We start from the raw sequence: 12768 nt of genomic DNA, 5'->3' as shown, positions 1-12768 counted from the left end.
GTTAAATACAATTAGAACAAAAAATAGACAAGTAAGAAGCCTTTTGTTAACCAAATTTAGACTTCTGCCAACCAAATTATGACAAAAGTAGTATACACTGGTCCATAGAAATTGAAATTGCAAGCATGGAAAGAAAAGACAAAAATCACGAATACCAAGGGTTGATTATAGATTTGGATAATTGAAAAAAATAGAGAAATGTGAAGTGCCACCAGTAAACAAAATAAGAGAAATGAAGAAATGGAAGGTTATGTTAAACAAAATAAGAGAAATGAAGAAATGGAAGGTTATGTTAAAGGATCTTCTTGACCATTATGGGAAGGATTAAATTAATTCCATGTTGCCAAATATAATTACTTTTTGAAATCATTTTTTTATTTAGTTTTTTTTAATTCATTTAATAAAATAATGATTAGTTGTGAAAATACTTTTGACTTTATCACTATATTGATATTTGGTATCGTGATTGATTAAGATGGTTATATTTAATATCAAAAATAAGTTTTTTATTTAAATTTGGATGGTCTAGCAATCAATTTAGGTTATGTACTAGGTTACACCATAGCTAACATTGGTCTTCATACACACTTTTAATGAGGATTAATTTCTCCTTTCACCAATCCAATGTTATTAGAACCGAACCTGTGATTGAACAAGGAAAACCCTTTAAACCGGGGACCAATTAGAACCGAACCAAAATCAGTAAAAAATTCGAACCAAAAAACCAATTCACTAAAAAGACAAAATATTCAAATTTTATAGAAAAACATATATACCCATATGCATCCATCTGAATCCAAACCATTTATACAAAAATAAGCAAAAGTTTTGATTTATATAGCATGTAAGGGTGCACATAACCAAAATAATATCCAGTGTAATCCATATATGAACCAAAAATACATCAACAAACAAGCTCTAGATGGCCTCTAGCATTCAAAAGAAATCTTGCTATAATAAATACATACTTATCATCAAAATCATTGTCTATATTGGGATCTTTGTCATCAATATCACCCTATAAGCATTAATATAACATAGAAAAAACGTAGCATATCAAGTCAAGATTTTGCTTCAGTGATGGGTACATTTTTAGTAGGGTCATGATAGAGGAGTTTGACAACCAATGCCACTAACATCAAGGTACATAGAGGGCTTGGTGCTCTTGATTAAATATTGGTTTAATACCCTCGTACATGACAAAATCCAATGGAAACATATCCAATGGAAAAGTTGCCATCCCCCCATCCCTGAAATTCAAAAAAACTATTGGATTTTGAGCGAGATCTAAAATTCTTCTTTTTCCATATGAAATCCAATGAAGCCAAAACAACCCTCAAACATCAGTGATTTCATAGCAATGTTACAAATTTAAGTAAAATGATGAAAATGATACGCTTGAATATTATGCTAACGAACTCAAAAATTCTTTCTTTTTTGTTTAAAATTGTGTTTGGAACATCTTTTGTCAAATTGTAAGGAACCAACTGATTCCACACAGAGTTGGTTGATTCAATGAAAAAAGTTGGTTCAATGTTGAACCAAACCAATTTCATTACCGAATTGGCCAATTTCATTATCAATTTGGTTGGTTTGGTTATAGAACCAACTGACTTTATACCGAACTAACCATTTCTAGTTCAAACCTCAAAATGGATGCACTAGTTTAACCAGAAACCAGTCAAACCTACTAGTTCCACCAGTTCTAATATGGTTCTAATAACACTCCACAAATCTAAAACTATTTTTAAAAATATTAAAAAATAAATATTATTTTTTAAAAATAAAAAAAATATATATATATTATTTTGATATTATATATTGAATGATTTTATTACTTTCCTTTTTGGTTAATAATCCCTTAAATTAAGGGGAAGTAAATGGTGACAAATCACATAAATAGAACTAAGTAAATTGTGATTAATCAAAATTAATCAAATAAAAGGGACATAAGCAAATTGTGACTAATGTGGAAACGGATTGAAAGTGCGGTCTTGACATGAGTTGTTTTTAAAGAATTTATTTATTTATTTGGGTGGACATATCTATTGTTTATTGTTTTTTAAATAGTTTTTTCATACTTTACTACATTTACCATGTGATTAAAATTACTAATTTCTTAAAAAGGTGAGAATGGCAAATAGCATGTAGGTATTTGTTTTGTTTATACAATTATCATTCTATATAACTTAGAGCCTTTCCCAATGGGACACGGGAATCATTTAGATTTTTTTAATAGAGATGTAAAGGAAAAAAGGCAAAAAAATTTCCCAACTCACACGGTACATTTGATATATTTAAAAAAATATTAAGATAATATTATGAAGGAAAAAAAAAAGTGATGTGTTTAGAAAATATTAAGATAATATTAAAAACAAAAACAAAAATCTTTCTAAACTCATATAATGATTTTGATGTGTTTAAAAAAATATTAAGATGAATGAAAAAATAGTTAAGTTTTTTTTCAATCATGGAACAAGTGATGAAAGTGTCATCCATAAAGATCTTTCTTTTTATGATATTCCAAGTTCTCCATCATGATACCTCGGAATTGACTACCTACCTCAGCCAAACATGATTCTTCAAATTGGGTTAGAGGACATAATCTGGAAATCCCATTGAGGAAAATCTCTTGGTAAGTTGAAGGGATCATTTATCTGGTAGTTCTGCATATGGTTCACTTAATTTGGTGATAAAGGGATCACTAATTTTACCAAATTCCCTTGGTTGTTTGATAGGAAAAAGATGGATAAAACAATAATTTATTATATCTGCAAGGGGGAATATAGAGAGTTATCAAAGCTCTCTTTATAAGGATCTCTGTTGTTAAAGGCCTGTTTCAAATCTAACAACCAGAAAAAGAGATTAATTCCATGGAATGAATAACGATTCACAACTTTCTTCCAGCTATATCACCCAGCTTTATTTGAGATCAAACTAATGGTTCCTCATCCTAGATTTCGATTGTGTAGCATCCTTTGGTTGCAAGGGGCCAAAAAGCAAGGTTTCTTCCATCTCTTGGATTATAGAGGTAGCAAAGCTTAGACATGAAATTAGAACTAGAGTAGTTTAGTTCCAGAATATGTGGCATATCTTCAAAATTCGAACTAGATTTCCATCCTGTTCAATGCTGGCTGGGAGGATACTCCAACTTCATATGTCTATCGGAAATTTCTGTCTGTTTACTTTGGGAGGAGATCAAATAGAGGAGATTCTCCTAGGATGTTCTCCCCTCGTAGGAAACAACCTTGACTCTCTAAGGTTCACTGAAAGATCATCTATTATAAAAAGAAGATTTAGATAGCCCTTGATATACCAAAGCTTTAGTATTTCTAGAATATATTAGCACTGTCATATAATTGGTAATACTGAAATCATGATTCACTCAGGACATCCCCTGCTTGCATATTAAACGATCTACAATTCCATTATGCTAATTTCTTATTTATCTTTTCTGTCACCCTATTCTATGTTGCCCTGATAGTTTGAAAGCTTACTGGGACTCCTAACAAGATAAAGAGATTACTTTCATGCTTTATTTGAGACTCCTAACAAGATAAAGAGATTACTTTCATGCTTTATTTGTAAACCTAAGGTTCATGGAAATCCTTCTGAAAATGTTCTCTGAAGTGTTAACGACGCCGACTTTTCGTTTGAGGTAGTTCACCTTACCACTGAAGGCCAAAAGGATGGTGCCCAATCACCTAAATCCATTTGATGTTATGGTTGAGGCTTCCCCTCAATACACTATTGCTTACAAATAGCTTACAAATTGTGAGTGGTTCAAAACTTTTATATCTCTTACTATTTCCATGATTTGGAGGTTTCAAGCAGATCCTTCTTTTTCCAGGATACTGAATGCCTATACCATCAGGATGTATGAATAAGGTTATAGTGGTCAACTTTTCCTGAAACCTATAGATGCTATGTAGAACGTTGCATGTCTATTGTTGATTAGGGGAACTGTCTGTTGTGTAGCTATATAAGTATTTACCCATGTTTATAGCCTATGCTTTGAATTTCAATGAAATAACAATAACGAAAATAATATAGGTGGAAATAAGCGCAGGAACTTCCTTGTATTCTAGTATCAATAACATAACACAAGTTGAAGGATCGCATAATTTCCTATCCATCCAAGAATTACCTTCCCTAACCAGCAAATATTCGCAACAAGTGTGAGGTTTAACTTACTGGATTGAAATTTGCTTTTGGTCACAACATGTTTTCTCTTGAATGATATTTAAAGGGCCTGTGCTTTGAAACAGGGCAAGAGAGTCATCAAGATCAATTCCTAGCATAAAAACAATTGAAAACATACTTGAAGTCGACATTACAATGCATGTTCTAAAAAAAATTGCACATTAATTGACTGGGATCAACAACCTGCAAAATAGACAATTCTCCCCATTTATCTATCAATTGTTCTCCTAAGAGAAACATAGATATATTAGCAAAGAGATAAATTACAATAGAATTTAGTAAACCCTATTTAGTATTTCTCGAAGCAGTGTTACTAAAACAGGGCTTTGTACTAGATCTGGAATCCATGAAAATCTGTGCTTCCTTTTTCATTCTGCCTACCCAGGGCAACCGCAAGGTGCTCCATCCCTCTTCCATTCCGATCCGCACACATAACAAAACTCACAACAACATCTGAAAAAACACCCACAACAATATGTTTAAGCACTGCTTAAAATACATAAACAACTCTCCGTCATTTTCCTGTACATTGAACCATTTGCAATGACCACTTTGCTAAAATCGGGAAAAGAAATCAGAAAATTGATGTTCAAATATCAGATTCTCTTATGTTAGATACAATTCAGGGAGTAGATTTACTAAAGCAGATAATTCATAAGCAGGGTATTAATTCACCTGGAATAACTTATGTATCCATCTACACAGTGAAGTAAAAATTCATAACCTACAACTCAGGTTAGCAATCTCTTTTCCAGATTGGAACCAGAAATCCTTATCAACAAACAATAGGTAAGGTAGAATAAGAATGAGGACCATCAATTTTTCTTTTCAACAGGAAACTATTACAACATCCCAACCAGAAAGCAATTCTATTAATTGAACAGGTATGCAGTTACCAGTTTACTGACCTGCACATAATATGACGGCATCCAGACGTTTTTTCAACAATATGTTTGCATCTTGGACACTGTTGCCAGTCTTTCTCTTTGGCTAGCTTGAAGAGTGCCATGTCACCTTTCTCTTCCTCGCGAGGCGATACCTTCTTTATTTCAGTGCAATCCAAACCCTCATGCCATGGCACACCGCACTGAACGCAAATTAACCTTGCGCAAATAGGGCATTCTGACTTTTTAATAACCACAGCAGCTGCCGCAGTTGAGCTTCCTGCTTCAGGCACATCCTTCAACAAGGGTGCCGAGCAATCCTCAAAAGGGCAACAGGACCTCTGAGAAATGGGATTCTCCACATCCGTCAATGCCAATTTCCACTTCTCAATGGTAAGCTTCGAAAGGATCGCTTCACATATTTGAGGAATCAGATTCTCACTGCAACTGGGTTCTGGGCAATGAATGGGCAGCGAATTTTCTTGCAATTTACCACGGATATGCAGGGCCATGCAAGAAGAACAAAACCTGTGCGAACAAGCCATTCTATCAAAAAATTCAGATGGGTATTTCGCTTCAAAACAGATGCGGCACGATTCTTTCATAGAAGGGGCATCTTGATTTCCTTCCACCACCCTCTTCCCAGTCCTTCTCGGCCTTTTGGGCAAGGGAACCAATATGCGTCCGCTTCTCAGGCGCTTACCCACTGAATTCTGAGGTAAAAACAAGCAGACAAAACACCCACAAAACTGATCTGCGAAAGCTAATAGAAAAGCAAAAGCAAGCAAATAAATTTAAATTCCTCCACAAAATTGAATGCTACATAGAATAAATGATGCACCTGTGTGGGATCGTCGTTTTCTGGTGGAGTAATCGAAGAAATTGTATCTGAATTTGATGAAGAGCAAGTCATCGATTGATATTCAGGTACCGGTAGCCATGCGAATGCCATTGCTTGCTCCAGCTGCAGTTGCAGAGATGCTTCAATCTACTTTTCAACTAATGTTGAACCCGTTTTCTTCTCTTGCATGGAAAACATATATATTCTTTCGGCACCTAAAGCTCGAAATCGTAAAGAATCCAAACAACGAGTCATCTGCTTTCTCAGCATCGAATATTTCCATACGGTGATGGCGTGGACTAAGGGCACTGTAGATATAACCATCATCATCACTTCCACCCATGCACATGATAAACACCATGTGTGTAACTTTTATTACTTTCACTCTGAAATTAAGTCTTCCCAAATGCTTCAAGAATCCGTACAACACTCACATGCATTGTTTCCGCACTCCTCTCCATGGTTTCAAGTTTATTTTAATCGCACTGTTTTTGGTTGCGGTTTTTCCTTATTGATGCCATTTTGGAACTAGCTATTGGTTCACAGGTTTACCATTCCGAACCATAGCATCTCTCTCACATATATCTCAATTTTTATTTTAACAATTGGAATAATGTAGTTTTTAATATTTTCCATTTAGAAATATATATGATATTAATATGTTGTTTGAAATAAGATAGATTTATGTTTTCACATTTTCGTATACAAGACACATTTTCATGATATTCAAAGGCACACTTCATCAATACAATTGATTCTTAAAAGGCTTATGAAGCTAGTAATTATATATATACACTCAACTAGTATACAATTGATGATTATAGTGTGTTTTTCTTTCCACTTTAATTAGGTAATTTGAATTCCATGCATGTTTGGGTTATTTTTGGTTGATTGACTAGTTAACTGAGAGATTACTGAGTTAACCACAGTTATAACTACTCAACTGACCTTCAACCAACTCGACTAATGATTAGAGCTCAGCTAATTGAGTTCAACTGAAAATAATTGCACTAGATTGCCAATTTTTAGCAATCACTACATGCACAACTCTACTCCAAGCCTACAAACTCGAATCTGTTGACCTAACTAAGTGACAAGGTCGTGTCACTCAAGCTAACTACAATCCAAGTCATTGTGCTAATGTGGAAAATCAAATTACTCAATTTGACTAAGGCACAAGTCAAATTGAATCTTTCTTTCTACAATTTCTAACACTCTCTCTCAGTGAGAAAGAGATTTTGCACCACCCCTATCCCGCACCTGTGGAACTCGAATTTACCTCTTGACAATGCCTTTGTCAAAATATCTGCAGCCTGCTCCTTGGTGGGAATGTTGTTGGAATATATTATATTCCTTGGAAGGTAATAATGTCTTTGTATTATGTCGAAAGTTGTCCACAATCTTATGTAAAAGAGTAATACATTATATCCCATTTTATTATGGCATAGTATACTCATGTATCCATTTATTATATAAAAAGGTGTTATTTTGGAGAATTCTATTATCCCACATTTAATATGTGAAAGTAATTCCTCCACATCTCTGGGTATATATTAGGGACAAGGGAGCCTCTTAAGGCAAATACCATTTTTTGATACCATCACATCTTATCCTGTGTTCACAACATACTGCTATTTGTATCGGGTTATTTGTAGTTGCTCTCTTTGTAAGATTGTAGGAGATTTTGGAGATAATAGAAGACAACCTTCCCGTGGATGTAGCCTAATTGGGTGAACCACGTATATCTGTTGTATTCTTTTTCCTTGTTCTCTTTATGTTCTTATTTATATGTTGATATATTGTTGGTTTCTTAGATAGATAGCTAGTTTAGTAGATCTAATATTCTAACATGGTATCAGAGCCATGGCTACTATGATCTAGCATCTTCTTTGAATTTAACCATCAACATGTATCTTCATTTTTTGTTACTTGGGCACTCATTATTTTTTGTAGATTTTCTTTCTATCTGGTCGCCATTAGGCTTCTCTTCAAATCTGGGCATGATTCTACATATTTGAGTTTTTTTTCTCATAACCCTAACTTTGTTATGTAGTTTTTTTGTAGTTTTTTTTTTTTCAAGGGGCTCTTGATTATTTTTTTGTAAAATCTATATGGTTTTTGGATTCTCCTCAAGGAGATCTACCTTCCGGTTGTAAGATCTGTCATTTTCATTTTGTTTTTTGGTCCCTTTTTTTGCAGGGCGGAAGATTGGTAGACCGAGGGTTCATATCAAAATTTTGGTTGCATAAGTGGATGCAGAGTGGCTGCGCCATTTCTGAAAACTGGTTATAATAAGCATTATTGAGTGTTTTTTGTTTTGACACCCGACGTTTTTTGTCAGATCTGTTACCTTTTGTGCAGAATTTCCCAGAACATAGTAGATATTTGGGTTCCTCTCGCCAAGCTACCCAATTTCAAAAAAAAAAAAAATCAACTCAAACGGAGTACCAGAAGCAAAATTATCGTTGATTTAAGATTAACAATTTTTTTAAGTTTTCTGTTGACGACAGAACGAACTGCAAAAAAGCCCCAAGGGATAGCTCAATTGGTCGAGTTCCCATTGCTAAGTACTTTCCCAGTTGGGAGGTCACAGGGTCAAATCTCCTCGACGCCCTCGGGGTTAGGCCTGTTAAGATTGGCCGACGGGCAAATCCCTTCAGGTGGAACTGCCCCGATATTTCCCGTGGATGTAGCAACCACTCAGTGATCGTGAACCACAGTGTAAAAAAGAACGAACTGCAAAAATTTACAGTTTTATATCTGCTTTTTCTCTTGTCATTTCTTTCATTTGGTTTTATATTTCTTGTCAAAATTTCTATCATTATGACTTCAGAGGTAGCTTTTGTTCCTGAACTTGTCGATTCTAACTATCTTGCATGGAAAAGGAAAATGATTGATGTTCTCAGGAGTAAGAATCTATGGAGGTTGGTTAATGGTGAACACAAGAAACCTACAGATGCTCAAGCCTTGATTAAATGGGAAGAAAAGTGTGATCAAGCAAGAGGGCTCATTGGTCAAATAGTTTCAGATAGTCTTTAGGTAAGTATTGAGGCAGAAGACAACCTGGTTGAGGTATGGATAATTCTTGCTTCTTTATTTGATAAATCTGATGATGTTTCTGCTTATTACCTTGAAAATAAGATTCATGAGCTAGATCCTACTAATTTTGATAGAGTAGAATTATATCTTGCTGAATTGAAAACCTTAAATGAAAAGTTAAATAATTGTGGTAAATATTACAAGAAGACAGACACTGCTCTTATCATTCTTGTAGAACAAAAATTTCCATCTTGTTTTGACATGTTCATCCAAACTAGGAATAGGGCTCTTGAATTGTCTCAAAGTACCACGAAACCTACTTTTGATGATTTCTGTAAAGGGTTGATAAATGAGCAAGAAAGGTTGATTTCTTCAGGACAAGTCTCACCTAATAAAGCTCTTATGACACATAATAAGAATCCTAAGAAAATTTTTAATAATGCTAAAGGTTCTTATTCACACACTTCTAATCATACTAATAATAATGGTCATGCTTCTCATGCACATCATGATAAATGAGCAAGAAAGGTTGATTTCTTCAGGACATGTCTCACCTAATAAAGCTCTTATGACACATAATAAGAATCCTAAGAAAAGTTTTAATAATGCTAAAGGTTCTTATTCACACACTTCTAATCATACTAATAATAATGGTCATGCTTCTCATGCACATCATGAAACTAGTAAGAGGAAGAAAGTGTATGATCCTTGTAAGCATTGTGGTAAAACTAACCATCTTGAAAAGAAATTTTTTTAAAGCGAAACGTTCAATGATTAAAGCTAACAAGAAAAATTCTAATGAATCTCAAGTAGCTTTATGTGCATCTGTTGTTTCGTCTAGTAATTCTTCTTCTAATGTGGAATGGATAATGGATTCTGGTGCTTCTAAAAATATGACTGGTAATGCTTCTTTACTTACATCTTATGATACTAATAAGCACTCATCTCAAAAAGTTTCTAATGGTGATGGTAAACAACTTTCCGTAATTGGTTCTGGTAATATTAATGTCACTAATGGTCAATTGGAAGATGTTTTTCATGTTCAAAACATTCCCATCGACTTACTTTCTATTTATCGTGCATGTCAAAAAGGTTTTAAATTTGAAGCTTGGCCTGATAAATATGTTCTTAAAGATATCAACCGAAATTACAATGTAGTCTATTTTGGTCCTGTTGATCATACAGCTAGTTTATATAAATTTGTTGGTTTTAATTCAACTAAGAGACAACCCTTTTGTTCCTATTTCTCATGTTGATGAACTAAGTCAATTATGGCATGAAAGATTGGGTCACTTGAATTATGGTAAAATGCAAATGCTAAATAAAATGGTTCATGGTTTGCCTAATATTTCTTCTACTACTAGTGTTTGTGAAGGATGTGTTCTTGGTAAACATCATAGAGAAATGTTTGATAAAGGTAAAGCTTGGCATGCTAAAGAACCTTTGCAATTAATTCATAGTGATATTTGTGGTCCTCCTGCAACATCGTGATTCTCCTCTACACATAATCTCTCAAGTGATGACACCTGATAATGTGCTTGGACTTGTCATGAAATACTGGATTCTTAGAGAATTTGATACAACTCTGTCTATCACAATAAATCATTGTCGGATCCATTTCTTGAGTGAAAAGACCCACAAGAATTTTCCTCATCCATATGGCCTCACGTGTTGCTTGACTTGCAACCATATACTCAACCTCTGTTGAGTTGATTTCCATAGATCTCTGTTTCTTGTTATATCAGGAAATAACTGCAAACCCAACACTGAAGATAACTCCTGAAGTACTCTTCTTATATGATGGACTCCCCTCCCAATCTGCATCAGTGAAGCCTTGGAGCTTCACACCATCTATCCTATTGTACCATAACCCATAATCTATAGTGCCATTGAGGTATCTGAGCACATGCTTTACTACCTTCTACTAAAGCTTGATAGGATTCACCATAAATTGACTCGGTTGGTTAACTGCAAAGCATATATTGGCACTTGTGTTCACCAGTTAAATTAAGGATCACACAAGATGTTTGTAGATGGTAGCATCTACTACCTCTCCTGAAGAACCATGCTCCTTCCTCCAGTTTGTAGCTAGAGGTGTGTCCGTAGGCTTATAGTCTTACATATGAAATCTCTGTAGTATTTTACAGGAATACTTCCCCTGACTCAAAAATGAATCTATATCTCCTTGCCATACTTCCAACCCAAGGAAGTAATATATTAAGTCCATGTCCTTCATCTCGAATTCTCTTGTAAGGTCCTCCTTGCAAAAGTGGATCAACTGCTCATCCCCTATAAGTTTCAATTCATCAACATACAGTACCAAAATAAGCAACTTTCAATCTACCACAATGTGATAGAGATTGGCATCTACTTCACTTTTGGTGAAGCCCAATCCACTGAGATATATGTCAATCTAAGTGTACCATGCTCGGGGTGCTTGTTTGAGGCCATAAAGGGTTGTCTTGAGTTTGCGCACATGTGTCTCCCTGTCATATGTCTCAAACCCCTCAGGGTTCTCTATGTAAATCTCTTCCTCAACCACTCCATTGAGGAAGGAAATATTCACATCCATCTAGTGGATCTTCCACCCTAATTGCGCACCTAATGCTAGAATGGTTTTGATTGAGGAATATCTTGCCACAGGGAAAAATATTTCCTCATAGTCAACTCCCTCTACATGTGAGAAGCCTTTGGCCACAAATCTGGCCTTGTACTTCTCAATGCTCCCATCAACTACATGCTTCACTTTGTAAATCCATTTGGAACCAACAACTAACTCGTTCTCTAGTCTCGACACTACCTCCCATATATACATTATTCTTCATGATGGAGTCATACTCCTCCACCATGGCATCAACCCACACTAGTTTGGAAATTGCTTCCTCAAATGAAGAAGTCTCAGTATCAATGAGTTTTGTCATGAGTGCCATGTAACCGGTATACCTATCTGGTGACCTCCTTTACCTACACAAGGATGTAGGAGCTTCCTCATACTACCTAAAATCTTGCACCAACTCGTCAACTTCTATGGTTCTCTCCTCTCTAGAAGATTCTGGTTGAGTTGGTGCCCCCACTCGACCTCCTGTCTGCTCCTCCACAACATCCTAAAGCTCTACATGAGGCTCCTCCTTTGGAGATAAAATCTCCTCCTCTAGTGGGATACTCAAATATCTCTCTATATAACATCTCATAACCTTCTCCTCATCAAATTTGACATCTCTCCTCATCACTCATTTGTAGAAAACACCATGTGTGTAACTTTTATTACTTCGTTTCACTCAAAGATTAAGTCTTCTCATATGCAAAAAATACCATGTGTGTAACTTTAGGACTTTGTTTCACTCTGACATTAAGTCTTCCCAAATTCTTCAAGATTCTGTATAACACCCGCATGCATTATTTCCGTGCTCCTCTCCATGGCTTCAAGTTTATTTTAACTGCACTGTTTTTGGGTGTGATTTTTCTTTATTGATGCCAATTTGGAACTAACTATTGGTTCATAGGTTTACCATTCCGAACCATAGCATCTCTCTCATCTCAATTTCTATTTTAACAATTGGAATAATCTAGTGTTTAATATTTTCCATTTAGAAATAGATATATGATATTAAAATGTTGTTTGAAATATGATAGATTTCATTTTCATATACAAGGCACAGTTTCATGATTCTTAAATTCACACTCAACTAATACAATTGATTCTTAAAAGGCACATTAAGCTAGTAATTATATAATCATACACATATATTCAATTAGTATACAATTGATAATTACAATGTACTTTTTCTTCACTCTACTAGG

General features: G+C 34.8%; 1 protein-coding gene across 1 annotated transcript; it reads right to left on the bottom strand.

Annotated features, from left to right (window-relative positions):
* Positions 1 to 4295: 4295 nt before the first annotated feature.
* On the bottom strand, positions 4296 to 6179 carry LOC149175349 (E3 ubiquitin-protein ligase RSL1-like). Its single transcript, XM_089419616.1, has 3 exons — positions 5929 to 6179; positions 5112 to 5800; positions 4296 to 4656 (listed from the first exon to the last, which is right to left on the bottom strand). The coding sequence occupies exons 1-3, from the start codon at positions 6037 to 6039 to the stop codon at positions 4581 to 4583; spliced, it is 876 nt and encodes a 291-aa protein (XP_089275742.1). The 5' UTR covers positions 6040 to 6179; the 3' UTR covers positions 4296 to 4580.
* Between the last annotated feature and the right edge of the window lie 6589 nt (positions 6180 to 12768).

This window comes from Pinus tabuliformis, chromosome 4_1, assembly GCF_031772625.1.
Source record: "Pinus tabuliformis cultivar Carrire ecotype Pingquan chromosome 4_1, CPIR1, whole genome shotgun sequence".
NCBI classification, from domain to species: domain Eukaryota; kingdom Viridiplantae; phylum Streptophyta; class Pinopsida; order Pinales; family Pinaceae; genus Pinus; species Pinus tabuliformis.
This window is presented reverse-complemented; position numbering and strand designations above follow the sequence as displayed.